The following is a 12,357-nucleotide window of genomic DNA, read 5'->3' on the forward strand; positions in this document are numbered from 1 at the left end:
CTTATACATCTGCCTTTCCTTTTCTTTCATCTTTTCTTTTTTGTTCTCAGTTGTAGAACTTTTGGGGGCCAGTGCTATGCGGATCGGGTCCGGGGCAATGATGGCCCCAGGATTTTTAACCTCAGGGGAGGCAAAAGAACATTTGGGGGCGGGTCAACACACAAACATTTTGCCTATTTCTCAAAATCGAGCAGGAAGCGCGAGCTATTATTTTTTAATGTATACCCTATACTGATTTGAAAAGGGACCTGTTAAGGACTAGCTGTTTGCATTGCGTCATGAAGATGATATCTCACCAAATAAATAATGCGAGCGCGAAGCACGAGCTGAAAATTTTTGACATCCTTAGACGATAACTGGACGTTCTATAAGCACTTTTTGCAATCATGAACTGGATGGCTATCTAATCAAACTTTTAATGCGCGTAGCGCGAGCTGATTTTTTTTTATTTATGAAAATTATGAGTACTTTGCAGCTTTATGCTTATGACAACATTTACTATACATTTTTTTTCTTCAAAATTTCGGGGGTGGGGCCAACTCACTGGGGGCAAATGCCCCCTGTGGCTCCCCCTTGTTGCTACCACTGGTCTGGGGCGGAGCCCCCGGAACCCCGTGACATTTTTAAACATTGCAGATGGCCACTGTTTTATCAGATCGTGGGTACATACACAACACATATTAACTTCAACGCAGTTGAGGATAATAAACTAAATATTTGGAGGCAGCACAACATAACAAATGTGTAGAAATTTGTAAAAGTCGCCAGTGAGCGAAGCAAGCCAGAAAAAATTGGCCTTTAAAAATGATTAAATTCTACTTATTTGATAGTAGCTTTGACAATTTAGCCAAAGTAAACAGGCTAAATAGACGCCATCCACCTTTCTTCCCGTTCTTTATATTTTTCAATCCTCGGCTACCCGGTCGTGTTATTAAGTTTTTTTTCTCGTCCCTTTTTTCTATATTCTGATTTTCCAATTAAGCTTTTGGTTCTACCTTCATTTCCCGTTTCTTTCTGCCTCTTTCTCCCATTTTCCCGCCATTCTTGCCCTTGCCATATTAAGTCATATATTTTTATTTTATATCCCTCTCTTGCTAATCATGCTAATGTATTAGTATTTCAGGATATTTGTACTTCCTCACGTGTTCTTCTTCCGTTTTCCCGCTTTTCTTCCATTTTCCCTATTTATGTTCTTTCTTTCCCTTTCTTTTCATTTTCCCTTTCCCTATCTTCTTTTTCTTTCTTTCCCTTTCCCTTTCTCTCTTTCCCCCTTTTCTCTTTTTCCCGTTTTTTTTATTTTCCCGGTGAAATCCGCCAGGGGGGCAGCTTGCCCCCCCGCCTGTTACGCCACTGGTTGAGTTGATTTGCCTTCAGATTCGGATATATTCACTTGTTTGTAAATACAGTTATAACATTATTTTCCTTGAGAGTAAATTTTATTGACCGAGGGAAGAGACTCTGTCTGGATTCATTTTCATGGATTTATTTTGGCCCGCGGTACGATAGATAGATGGATAAATGGTATTTATTAAAATTCTCCACATATTGCAGTTAACAAACTGAATTGCATGTGAATTATAAAGCTAAAAATACAAGTATACATTTCATTGAATACATTTTACAATACAATGTTCAAGTGTGTAAGTAGATAAAATACAGTATACTGTATACCATTGATCTTATGATACAATTAAAACTATTAAAATTACATTCATATATAACTGTGTGTTGTCAGGATCAAGAAAGATTTCTGGAAAGAAGAAGGCAAGGAAAGAGTACAGGGTTAGATAATTTAGGTAGGAAAAGAAGAAGAAGAAAAACCATCAGGGAGGGTAAGATTGACCCTGACAAGGACACGTAACAAATACATAAAAAAAGAAAGGGCAAGTTACGGCAATGAATATGACAAATAATCCTAACAGTTATATACAATACCAAAAGCACAATCATTCAAGGGTATTCATTGTACAAACGGATCAGATCAGGGATTGGACTGTTCCACATACACTTAGTTTTACATCTGGGTTCGTATATATCTTTCTTGTTTTACGTAGGTTTTTTGTTTAAAATCGTTGGGGAATGAACTGTTCAAACTGAACTGTAAATAATAAAGTCTTTTTGAAGAAGGCGACACTCAGATCATTTCGACGTTTTTCTAATTGTTGTAATTTTGACAGAGTAAGAGCAGTAGTGTAACAATCATAATCATGTCTAAGAATAATTCTTAAGGCGCGTTTTTGAATTCTTTCTAAGCGTTGTCTTTGGGCAATTGTGAGACCTCCGCTCCAAACTGGAGCAGCATATTCCAGTATTGGTCGAATATAGCCAATGAAAATTGCAACTAAATCCTCGTGAGAAAGACCGTATTTTGCTAAAGTGCGGAGCATATATAGTTTTGCATTTGCTCTCTTTTCAATAATATGTGCTTCCCACTTTAAATCGTTCTGTATTGTAACGCCAAGTAATTTTACTTGGGTCACACTAGCAAGTACACAATTATCAAGGTTAAGTGGATAGTGGTTAACTGGATTTCTAGAGAAACAGATGTCCATTTTGATACACTTTTTAGGATTTAATTGCATTTTATTGGATTCAGCCCAATTATGCAGACATGTTACTGCTTCTTGCATGTTTGAAGGTTGGTTTGATTTACGACATTCGACCAGAGTTAAATCGTCAACATATTTAAACATATGCATACATTCATTAGTTTTGAAATCATTTATCATTATAAGAAAAATTAAGGGACCAATTTTTGTACCCTGGGGCACACCTGCCTTGATTTGGCACCAATCTGAAAGATCACCTTGATAACGTACACATTGTTTACGCTCAGACAGAAAATCTGAAACTCTGAACTATCGATGGGCGCACACCAATTTCGATTAATTTTTTAATGGCAACTGTGCAGCTATCACTAGCAGCTGCATAAGTTGGTAGCGAATCGGCATGCAAGTTGAATTGTCCGACTCGTCATCATAGGCGTAATTCCCCTAGTTTACCCCCATCCACGTCACTGAAGCTAGAAACTTCATCATCATTCTCTTCATCTTCAAAATTATCAATTTGAAAATCCAAAATCTAGATAAACTTCTGGGTTTTCTTTCATTTCGTGATCGAAGTATTCAGTGACAGTGTGGAGAACCCGGGGGGGAGGGGGGGGGGGGCACTCGACCAAAAAAGTAGTGGGTATGTGCCGCGGGCGAGACAAAAAACGGGGGCCTTGGAGCGGGCTTATTGTAAAAAGGAGGGTCCTCGGAACGGGCTTCGGAACGACAAATGTTTGTGAAAACGGGGGTCCTTGGAACGGGTCGCCTGCGTGTGATTGCGTATTCATCCCCATGGAACGGGCATACGTCATGCAGCGATCCCGGCGGCACGGGCGCGTGGTGCGCTAGCGCAGATGCGATGGTCGGACAGCGCTGTGCGGCCGCTTTTCACCAAAATTGCGCCTCATTGTAGCAGATCAATACGGCTGGAACGTCGTAACGGAAAATATGCGAAGCTTTGGAGCGGATTTCTTTCTTCATTTTTCTCGATAAGAAGAAAATGCTATGCTTTGGAGCGGCTTTCTTTGTTCTTTATCTCAATAAGACAAAAATGCTATGCCTTGGAACGGAAATTTGAGTGTAAAAATGGGGGTCCCCTCCGCGGCAAATACCCACTATGCATTATATACTGAGTGCCCCCCCCCCGGGGCGGAGAAAACGTACCCTCGCAACAGGTTTTGCATGCAAGTGGAGCTTGACGTGGGAGAGCCAATCACGTCTCTCGTACACTCGTATACGTCATCAAATTCGAGTCAATTCAGAGACCGATGGGAGGCGTATTTCGGAGAGGCATTTTAGCGCTTTTTAATTGGCGATTTCCACCTTATGTATTACTTTCGTTATTTTTGAATGACCAAATGATAATCTCCACATCATGACCTGTCCACTGATATATAATAAGGCCATATTCATAATCAATATATATCTCCTTTAATAAGTTAATAATTGTTACCCTTAGGTCTTCTTTCCACTCCATGTGCTTAAAGAATAAATATGTAATCTACATACATATATCAGAATAACAAAATGGGATCAAATGAATGGAAAATTGGGTCTTTGATGATACTCCCTTAAAAAATTATTTATTGTAGCAAAAACAGAAAAAAAGTTCTATTTTGGATATTGATCAATTATTTTTAGTATGTTTAGATGATAATAGATCTTGGGTATATATGTTTCCCCTAACTATTGACCAGTGTCAAATGATAAATATGTTTCAATCATTCTAATATTTAAAAAGAACAATACATGATGACGCTATGTAACAAATTACTGAGATGCATATGTTTGTCCATTTCAACAGGATTACGATGTGAAGTCGACATCAATGAATGTGAAACAGCAATATGTATGAATAACGGATCGTGTCGTGACCTTATAGATGGATATATGTGTCATTGCAGAAGAGGTTTTACTGGTAAGTTGTTATTACACTCTTGATATCAAAGCAAAACAAAATATTCATTAAATCCTGAAGAAAAAAAATAAAAACCAAGAAGAAATGACACAAATTATACATTGCTACAGAAAAGAAAATATATGTTTGTGATGTAAAAAAGTCAAATGGTTTATGAATAGTTCATTTCAATCGAATACTATGGAAAAAAAAATCAAAATCCTCAAAACACAATTGCATAAGTTTTGAGAAGTTGGCTGTGGTAGTAACTTCATAATGCCATAAAATCATTTTATACAAGAATTCGATCATAGCTTGGTAGAAAAAATGAAAATGGGCTATTAATTTTGAGGTTAATGTATGAACATTTTCAAGCTTGAATGGGGTTTTACTTGCTAATATGCTAGCCCTATCTGTTAAAAGGAGACACTGCTAACTCGATTCAACCATAACTATTCAACCCAGGGAAATAGGTTTGAGCACTCTTTTTTTTTGGTTTTTTAAAGCAAGAATAATCCAGTAAAATTGATTTTAATACTAATACATGAAAACATTTCTTTCTTTCTCTATTTGAAATAGGTAGACATTGTTCAGAAGATGTAGACGAATGCAATACAAACCCATGTTTCAATGGAGCAACATGTGTTGATGGACCACAGTATTACGAATGCATCTGTCCTGATGGTTATACAGGCTAGTATCTTTTACATATTCATCATTTGACGAATTCAGGTCAAGGTTTAAGTGTGAAATGAGCGGTTATCATCATGTATACTTAAAAAACAGTAAACAGTTGTCCATTGCTGAAGGACAAGATTATCTGTTTGGATTGGAGTAACTCCAACTATATTACCTGAGATTTAGATTCTTTTCTTTACTAGTCCCATATGTTTACTTATATTTTCAGGGAAAAACTGTGAAGAAGATATTGATGATTGTGCCCTTGACCCATGCTACAACCATGCGACCTGTACTGACTTCATTGGAGGTTATAATTGCACCTGTCATCTTGGTTACCATGGTGATCTATGTGAGATGGAGATTGATGAGTGTCTTTCTTATCCATGTGATAACAATGCAACCTGTAAAGACCTCGTCAATGAATTCCGGTAGGTAAATAACAATTTCTACTTAAATATGCAACATGCCGTTCCAAGGTTATCAATGGACTGTTGCTAAATGAATAAATACTTATTTATAATTATCTACCGAGGTATTTGATTACAAATCTGCAAAACTTCACAGTCAACCTTTTCTCTTTGACTCTTACACATATTCTGGTTTTTATATAGAACATATTGCAAATCCCTAGCATCTGTTCAGATACTTAAAGTTCTCAAACATAATTATTTCATCATTACAATGTTTACCAAATTTGATCTTGCTCTGTCTGAATATGTCTTTGTGCTATTATTTATCATTTAGTTTTCTGATTATTTATGTTTTTATGATTCATAATCATATTTCCATACAGATGCGAGTGCCTAGCTGGATTCTCCGGTTTACTATGTGAAATCAATGTAGACGAATGTGCATCCAGACCTTGTCAGAATGGAGCGACTTGCAATGATCTTATAGATGGTATACATTGTGTATGTATGCCTGGTTATGCAGGGGTATTCTGTGAAGAAGGTATGTATTAGTACCATTTAATTGAATATATCTCTAATTGCAATTATCAAGCATTCTATTACTCTTAAGAGTGTAAAGATGGACCTTACAACAGCATAAAGGACACAATGTAGTCGAATAAATACAACTAACATGTTGGTTAAACTGCTTATTGCATGGCCAACTTTTATTGATTAGCTTATTATAACTACTTACATGATTATTTTCTTTATTCCAGAAATGTCATGGGATTACAACATGGTGTTTTATAGAGGAGGTATAGATGACTATGTCTTACTGGAGCATGATTTCCCAACTCTCACGGCTGTTACAATCTCATTCTGGATGTTTACTGATAATGCAGGAAACTATGGTACTGTTTTTTCATATGCTGTCAGTGATACAATTGATAATGCTTTGACCATCAAAGACTATACAGGGTAAGCTGACTTCCATTTGAGTTGAGTACATATTCATAGAATTGTTTTAAGTTAAAAGATTTGTTATAAAAATAATGAATATGCACCTTTGTTGTTAAAGTTTGAATAAAAACATAAATTTGACACTTGGTGATTTTTAAATTTTTAAAAAAATCTCAGTTCCATTAGATCACCACCAGAATGTACTAATAAATTTTCATTCTCTAACACCCCCACTAATTCAGCTTAAGTGAATTTAATCTAAAAAGGTTATTTGGATAGCATTCTCGAAACATAACAAAACAAAATTTATAAGTCATTTAGTATCAACCCATTGCATTTAAATCAAACTAATCAACATGAAGTGTAGTTCTATAAGTCCACTCTGAACAAAATGAATTGCATTAAAAAAAAATAACCGGAAAAAATCCAATTGACTGAATATCAAACATTTTCATCAAAGGCCAACCAAAATAGAGCTGTGTTGTTTATCTAACAAAAAGGATAAATGCAGTCTTATCGGATGCAAGCCTGACTGTGTTTTATTCTTGTGTTATGTTTAATTAAAACTCTTTCTGCAACATTCCTTGGTTAAATGTACTTCATAATACTCTATCATTTATTTTCTGACTGTTTCATGTAGATTTGTACTGAGTGTGAATGAAGAAAATATAGTGAGTGACATCATAGGTAATGATGGGAGATGGCACCACATTGTAGCAACATGGGATTCCAATGGAGGCACCTATACAATGTACAAAGATGGGATACTTGAAGCAAATGGTACGGGACTTGCGAGTGGAACAACTATCCCAGGTAAAAGAATGGAATATTTGTTTATCTGAGGTTTTGATATATCAAAGATTTCATATTTTTTCTAAATTTCCTACATACTAAACATTAAGCTGTTCATAAGTACCCCTGACTAGTGAATTTATCTTTTGCTGATGAGATACCTGTTTCATTACATTGGAAGTGCATTTCAGTTAACATTTTATCAAACTGTGATAGTATTGAATTTTCCATTCGGGTTTAAATTTAGACCTAAATTCATACAAATATGTTATTAAATTTTGTAATAGTAGAATCTGATTCTGGGCGTCGTGTTCTAATGGTTAAGACTCTCGTCTTTCAATCTGAGGGTCGTGGGTTCAATGCCCAGCCATGGCGTGTTTTCCTTCAGCAATAAATTTACCCACATTCTGCTGCACTCAATCCAGGTGAGGTGAATGGTTATCCGGTAGGAAGAATGTCCTTCAATGCCAGAGTGCCTGTAGGTAGCACAGCTATAGCCGGGGTAATAGTAGAGCGCTATGTTTCCTCGGGTAAAAAGCACTTTAAAAATGCAGCTATTCTATGAAGAGCATTATATTGAAAACTGGAATACCCAATCAGAATAACATTTCTCTGATATTTTCATCGCCTCTGTTTCAGGTGGTGGAAAGCTGATTATCGGTCAAGACCAAGACACTCTTGGTGGAGGCTTCGCCCATATTGAATCTTTCATTGGAGAGATCACATTTCTGACTGTTTGGGATAGGGTTCTTGGAGCAGATGAGATTTATGAGCTTGGTAGAACATGTGAAAAGCCATCAGATGTCATCATAGCTTGGCCAGACTTTTTATCCGGAATGGAAGGCCAAATTAAACAAGTCAATAGTACCTTCTGCCAAGGTAAGGGGAGTTAATATTGTTCATTTTCATGGAGTAGCACCAGAGCTTGAGCAAAGATTTTGGGGTTTGAACAATTCCTAAAGAACAACTGCTCATCTACAAAAACCTTTTTTGGCCTGAATGTTCTGGTGCTATTGCTGAAAAGAGTATAATTTTCAAATGAAAGTGTATTTCAAATTCAACAAAATGCATTTACAAATTTTCTCAGACAAAATTACTAATGTTTTTAGGTAATAATTTTTGTTGTAAGAGACTAACTGCATTATTTTCTTAAAATCTGATGATTTGTGTAATTTCATATCATGCTTTAAATAGAAGCAAAAGACTGGCCTAATATAGCTGAAATTGTCAGATAACAAACCTAACCCCTCTGTTGTGCTTATTTGTGTATTTTCTAAACATTGATGGGACTCTTTGCCTCTTGGTTTTACATAATACCTTTTCCCTCTTTCAAACACAATGATTTTCTTATACGTCAGGGTGAATTAAGAGCAATGCATATAACTTTTTTTTCTCATATATATATATATAAATATATATATGTATGTATGTATGTATATATATATATATATATATATATATATATATATGACTGTGAGCTTTATTGTATCCCTGAAGAAGACGTGTGTTATACGTCGAAAATTTTGACTTGGAAATAAACTCTGTTGGAACTAGTACAATGCATTACCACTTTGCCTCTTTTATATATATGTATTAGAAATACTCTATATTATTATTATTATATATATATATATATTTGTATGCTTTTTACATATTCACTCTAGGTTGTCCTCGTCCTACTATGCCAGAGATGGGTTTTGTGAAAGGATTCCTACCAGGACGACCTCTGACCTCTGTTACATACCATTGCAATCTAGGCTTTGAGATGCCAAGACATGAAGTCCGTCAGGCTGAATGTCAAATATCAGGAGAATGGAGTCCTGGTGATAGAGCTTATTGTGACAGTAAGTATCATTTAAAATCCCATTAAAGCCTGTCTAACTTGACCTCACAAAGATTGAGTCGATTTATCTTTGTTCATGTCCATGGAAGCGCTGTGGTGTAGCATTTCTGACTCTTGCCTTGTAATCACAGAGTCTTGTGTTCAAATCCCACCACGGCTTAGCGTCCTTTGGCAAGGCATCAATCCACACTTTGCTACTCTCACCCAGATGCTCATTGGGTACCAGTAGGAAACAACCATTATTGTGGTTGTCTTTGGCAAGTATGTGCCTAACAAGCTGCTAAAAAAACTATGAATCCACGGATTTGAGCAGATCGGAGATCGATAAGGCGCCATATAAAGCCAATTATTACTATACGTTTCTTAAGGGAAGGAAAAATTGATTGCAACTTCTTGACATCAGACATTAGAAATCTCTGTAATATACCTACATCTTTGTGGCTCAAGTCACAATATCTAGACATTTCAAATGAGAACATTTACAAATTGATGACATCAGACAGTCTGAAAACCCATGGAGATCTTTGTAACATAGCTACATATTATGGGTTCAAGTATTTTACATACAGCACATTACTTAGTAAGGATCATATAAGAAAAAAAATCAAATAAGAATGAAACTAGACACTTCAATCCCATTCCAAGAATTTTTGATTTTTTCCCCAATAAATGAATTAATTTACATTAGATTTAAATCAGTGTTGGAATAAAATATTTTCAATTTGAATCTTTTGCACTAAATGTAGCTCCACAACTAAACAGGGAAATAGTGTTTCCACTAATTGAAAAAATAAATGCAAAATAAATGTTTCCTCTGAAACTATTACCTCTTATATCGGTACCTTTCCTCTGATTTGGTATTACTATTATCATTGCAGGAATAAACTGTGGCTACCCAGGAAATCTGAAGCATGGATATGTGATTGGCAGGATGTATCTGTATGGGGACCAAGTTTTCTATACCTGTGTGGAAAACTTCACTCTTGTTGGTCCTTTAACGAGGCAATGTATGGAGAACGGTTATTGGTCAGCTTTCACACCACAATGCAGATGTGAGTGCAAATTGACCATCCATGAAAAAGAAGAAATAATTATGATAGTTTGGTTAATCAACTTGAATGAAAGAGAATTGTTTTTATTCTAAACATAAGACTGTTATTGTCCTTGTCTCATAGTTTGTGAAAGAGTGACAATGTTGCAAATACATGCAGGTACCATGGCAAAGTATATTATATAAAAGTTTTCAATACTTTTTTCGTTTAAATATGGCAAAAGAAATAGGAATGGCGAATAATCGTAGAACCTTGAATTATATATCAATTTTATCTTTATTTTGACTTTGTATCATTTTCCTGATAGATATATATTGCAGAGAACCACAGCAAGTTCCTAATGCTGTTGTCTTTTCCTCTGAGGATGAAAGGCCTGTCCACATGGCATTCCCTCACCACAATGCGACCTACCAGTGTGCACAAGGTTACCGTCTGATCGGTTCACCGAATGTTACCTGTCAGATAGACGGAGAATGGACAGCACCACCAACCTGTAGGATCATCACCTGTCCACCGCTGGCATCCTCACTAAACTCTATGCTCATTACGACTAACGGGAGTGTGTTCACCAGCATCGCAGAGTACCGCTGCATCACAGGATACAGGATGACAGGGACCAATGTCCTTCAGTGTCAAAAGACTGGAAGCTGGGACAGTCCGATCCCAACTTGTACAATCATGTCTTGTGGACAACCACCAGATGTTTCTCATGCCACCTCCTCATATGAAGGAATAACATATGGAAACAGTGTTGTGTATGCCTGCCATGATGGATACGAGGCAGACTGGACTGTCTGCCATTGTGGAGCAAATGGCCAATGGGAACCCTCTCCTCCAGAGTGTAGACGTATACAATGCTCCATGCCTCCTGCCATAGCAAATGGTTCCATGACAGGAGGAGATTACAGATTTAACAGTAGTGTCACTTATGACTGTGACCACGGATACATAATCAACGGTGACAGAGAGGTTTCATGTATGAGCAATGGACATTGGTCAAGTAGCCCTCCTTTTTGTCAAGCAGTTTCTTGTGGAAAACCTCCAGAGATGGACATCCATCACCCTCTTGTAGATCAAGTGACAGAATTCACATATGGAATGACAGTCGAGTACACATGTCAAATAGGATATTTGTTTGCTTCGGACAGTATTGAACTAACATGTGGAGCAGATGGAGAATGGATGGGTACCCTGTCCGACTGTGACCCTATATCTTGTGGTCCTCCAAATGAAATACCTAATAGCAACTTTGAAGGGGAAGACTACTCATTCAACCACACTGTCACCTATTACTGCAAAACTGGCTTCATCCTATCTGGTGACTCTGTTGTCAGATGTTTGGCATCAGGACAATGGATGGAAAGTTCTGTGCGATGTGATATTATAAAATGTGAAGATCCTCCTGCTCTTCTTCATGCTGTTGTTTCACATGAAAGGCTTTATAGTGAATCTGTGACGTATACATGCGAATCTGGCTATGTTTCTCAAGGTTCCTCCAATCTCAGATGCTCTTCTGAGGGACAGTGGCAGGGTGATCTTCCAGTGTGTAATCCCATCACCTGTGATGTACCGATAGCACCTGATCATGGGTTCATTACTGGAACCAACCGGTCCTTCCAGAATGAAGTTGTTATACAATGTGATGTTGGTTACCATCTACAGGGCAAGGCATTGGTACAATGCCAAAGTTCAGGTCAATGGTCAAACACTTCTGCTGCATGCATTCCAATAGAGTGTCCAGAACCTCCTACAATACACCATGGCAGTATTCATTTTGACAACCTCATCTATGGAAGTACTGCAATGTATGAATGCCATGATGGATACATTCTTGCAGGGCAACCATCTCAGAACTGTTCTGCTGAAGGTGAATGGCCTCAGGAACCCCCAACTTGTACATTGATTGAATGTGGCAACCCTCCTTTGGTAGAAAATACCTTCTTCGTGGGAATTAACTTTACATTTAACAGTACTCTTGTATATTTCTGTGCTGATGGATTCATCTTTGGAGATGATGTTGTTTCCATGGAAACCACTTGCCAGTCTGATGGAAGATGGAGTGAAGTTATAGAGTGTGAGGCAGTCATTTGTGGAGTGCCTCCTATTCCTCCACATGGCATCATTGTTGGATCAAATTTCAGCTACTTAGACAGTGTACAGTTTGAATGTGACCTGGGATATATCTTGAATG

General features: G+C 37.1%; 1 protein-coding gene across 1 annotated transcript in view; it reads left to right on the top strand.

Moving 5' to 3' along the window:
- The window catches only part of LOC129271236 (sushi, von Willebrand factor type A, EGF and pentraxin domain-containing protein 1-like), a 46,613-nt gene that overhangs the window by 26,757 nt on the left and 7,499 nt on the right, over positions 1-12,357 (top strand). The window contains exons 19-28 of the mRNA XM_054908619.2: positions 4,354-4,467; positions 5,026-5,139; positions 5,354-5,555; positions 5,921-6,078; positions 6,296-6,497; positions 7,120-7,292; positions 7,911-8,150; positions 8,936-9,115; positions 9,993-10,166; positions 10,474-12,357. Coding sequence (XP_054764594.2) covers positions 4,354-4,467; positions 5,026-5,139; positions 5,354-5,555; positions 5,921-6,078; positions 6,296-6,497; positions 7,120-7,292; positions 7,911-8,150; positions 8,936-9,115; positions 9,993-10,166; positions 10,474-12,357 — 3,441 coding nt within the window. The remainder of the gene's footprint in view (positions 1-4,353; positions 4,468-5,025; positions 5,140-5,353; positions 5,556-5,920; positions 6,079-6,295; positions 6,498-7,119; positions 7,293-7,910; positions 8,151-8,935; positions 9,116-9,992; positions 10,167-10,473) is intronic.

The sequence above is a fragment of the Lytechinus pictus genome, chromosome 11 (assembly GCF_037042905.1).
Source record: "Lytechinus pictus isolate F3 Inbred chromosome 11, Lp3.0, whole genome shotgun sequence".
Lineage (NCBI taxonomy): Eukaryota > Metazoa > Echinodermata > Echinoidea > Temnopleuroida > Toxopneustidae > Lytechinus > Lytechinus pictus.